Source organism: Pterocles gutturalis, unplaced genomic scaffold (genome assembly GCF_000699245.1).
Source record: "Pterocles gutturalis isolate BGI_N339 unplaced genomic scaffold, ASM69924v1 C11940693, whole genome shotgun sequence".
Lineage (NCBI taxonomy): Eukaryota > Metazoa > Chordata > Aves > Pterocliformes > Pteroclidae > Pterocles > Pterocles gutturalis.
The window spans coordinates 1-1560 of record NW_010155166.1 but is presented as its reverse complement, the minus strand read 5'-3'; the positions used below and the strand labels follow the sequence as shown (position 1 = coordinate 1560).

Genomic DNA, 1560 nt, shown 5'->3' with positions numbered 1-1560 from the left:
TAGTCACGGACAGTCTTTGTAGTTTCTAAACCTATGCTCTGTATCTTTAGATTTGTTATTGTGGGGTGATCTGCCAAAGTTTCCAAAAAAGGTTAAAAACACCGGAATAAAAACAAGCCCGTGAAGAGCCCCAAACAAAATAACAAGGAACATGATCTTGAAAAATGTCCTATAGATGTAGGCTTTTGCTGCAGCCAGGATGACAACTCCTAATATAGTAGAAACTGCACCTTGTAGTACTGGGTAACCGAGAAGGGACAGGGCGTCGATTGCCCTTTCGTTGGCTGATGCCTTTCCACTCGCAACAAAGGCATAGGAAATATGAGCAGAAAAATCTACTGAAAACCCTATACAAATGACCAGGTTGATCATGGATATGGAATCTAGATTGACGTTCCAAAATGTCATGAAAGCAGCAACACCTGCTATCACAGAAGCTATTGCAAAAGTCACCCACAAGCAACACAACGGGTTGGGAATAAGCAAAAGGGAGACAAGGAGCATCGCCCCGGCAGCAACGAGAACGTTCTGAAGGGTGTTCTGCACTATGACCAGGTACTGGTCGTAGTAGATGAACGCTGGATGGTACACCATTAATGGAACGCTGCACTGCTTGGCTGTCTCTCTTAACTGATTAAGAAGATTCTTCTCATCAACAGCTGAGGTCACATTGACCGTCTGGATGAAGAAACGTGAAGCTTGTATTTCATCCTGAGTCTTGTTAATGTCCCACTCAAAACTGGGAACATACTGGAACAGTGTAGCTAAGTTATTCATGAAAAGAGTCTTATTGCTTATATTTATCAAACCATTTCTGGCAAGTTCTGTGTATACTCTCAGCCATGACTCCGAGAAGTTCTTATCTACATAGGAATTGTCCTCTAAATTCAGTGTGCAGTTCTCAATGCCAAGACGAACAGTCGCATTCCAGTAGTCCACACTTTCAGTAATGACAACCATAACCCTGGGTCCATATGCTGAGAAGTATTTGTCGTTGTCATCATAGTACAGAATAATGTAAGAGTCATCGCTTGCCAGATTTCGAAGATCGATGCCTTCCCTGATCTGGGTACATCCATAAATACTAACACCCAAATATGCTCCGTACAGCAACACCACAAGTAGCTTGGTCCATGTATTTGTCAAAAAAGGACCATAGTACTTCTTAAAGAACACGCTCGTTGGATGCTCACTTTCTGGCTCTTTGGTTTCTGGCTGAGATGACTTCCTACAAGTTAGCCAGTGTCGGTTTGCCTGCTCCCTTTTATGATTTAATACAATAATTGCCCCAAAGAAGGTCATGGTATATATATAGCAGAAGACAAAAGCAGTGCCTGTATAGAGGCAAAATGATCTCACGGAGGGAAAAACAGTCCAGGTGCCGATGAAGAAGGCCAAAACATCCGTGAGAGTGGTGATGGTCACAGACAGGGCTGCTTCTGTGTAAGTTTCAGACAGCAGAAGTTTAACATCAGATTTTGCTTTTCTTCTTAAACTTTGTTCCCAGGAAGCAATCATGATGAACATGTCATCAACGCCGACTCCTGCAGGAGGAGAAAA

At 42.8% G+C, this 1560-nt stretch overlaps 1 protein-coding gene across 1 annotated transcript; it reads right to left on the bottom strand.

The window, feature by feature from the left end:
- Window positions 1-3: 3 nt before the first annotated feature.
- On the bottom strand, window positions 4-1557 carry PTCHD3 (patched domain containing 3; the record flags this gene model as incomplete). Its single annotated transcript, XM_010086234.1, has 1 exon — window positions 4-1557. A coding segment is annotated over one exon (1554 nt), but the record flags the coding sequence as incomplete, so codon positions are not given.
- Window positions 1558-1560: the final 3 nt, after the last annotated feature.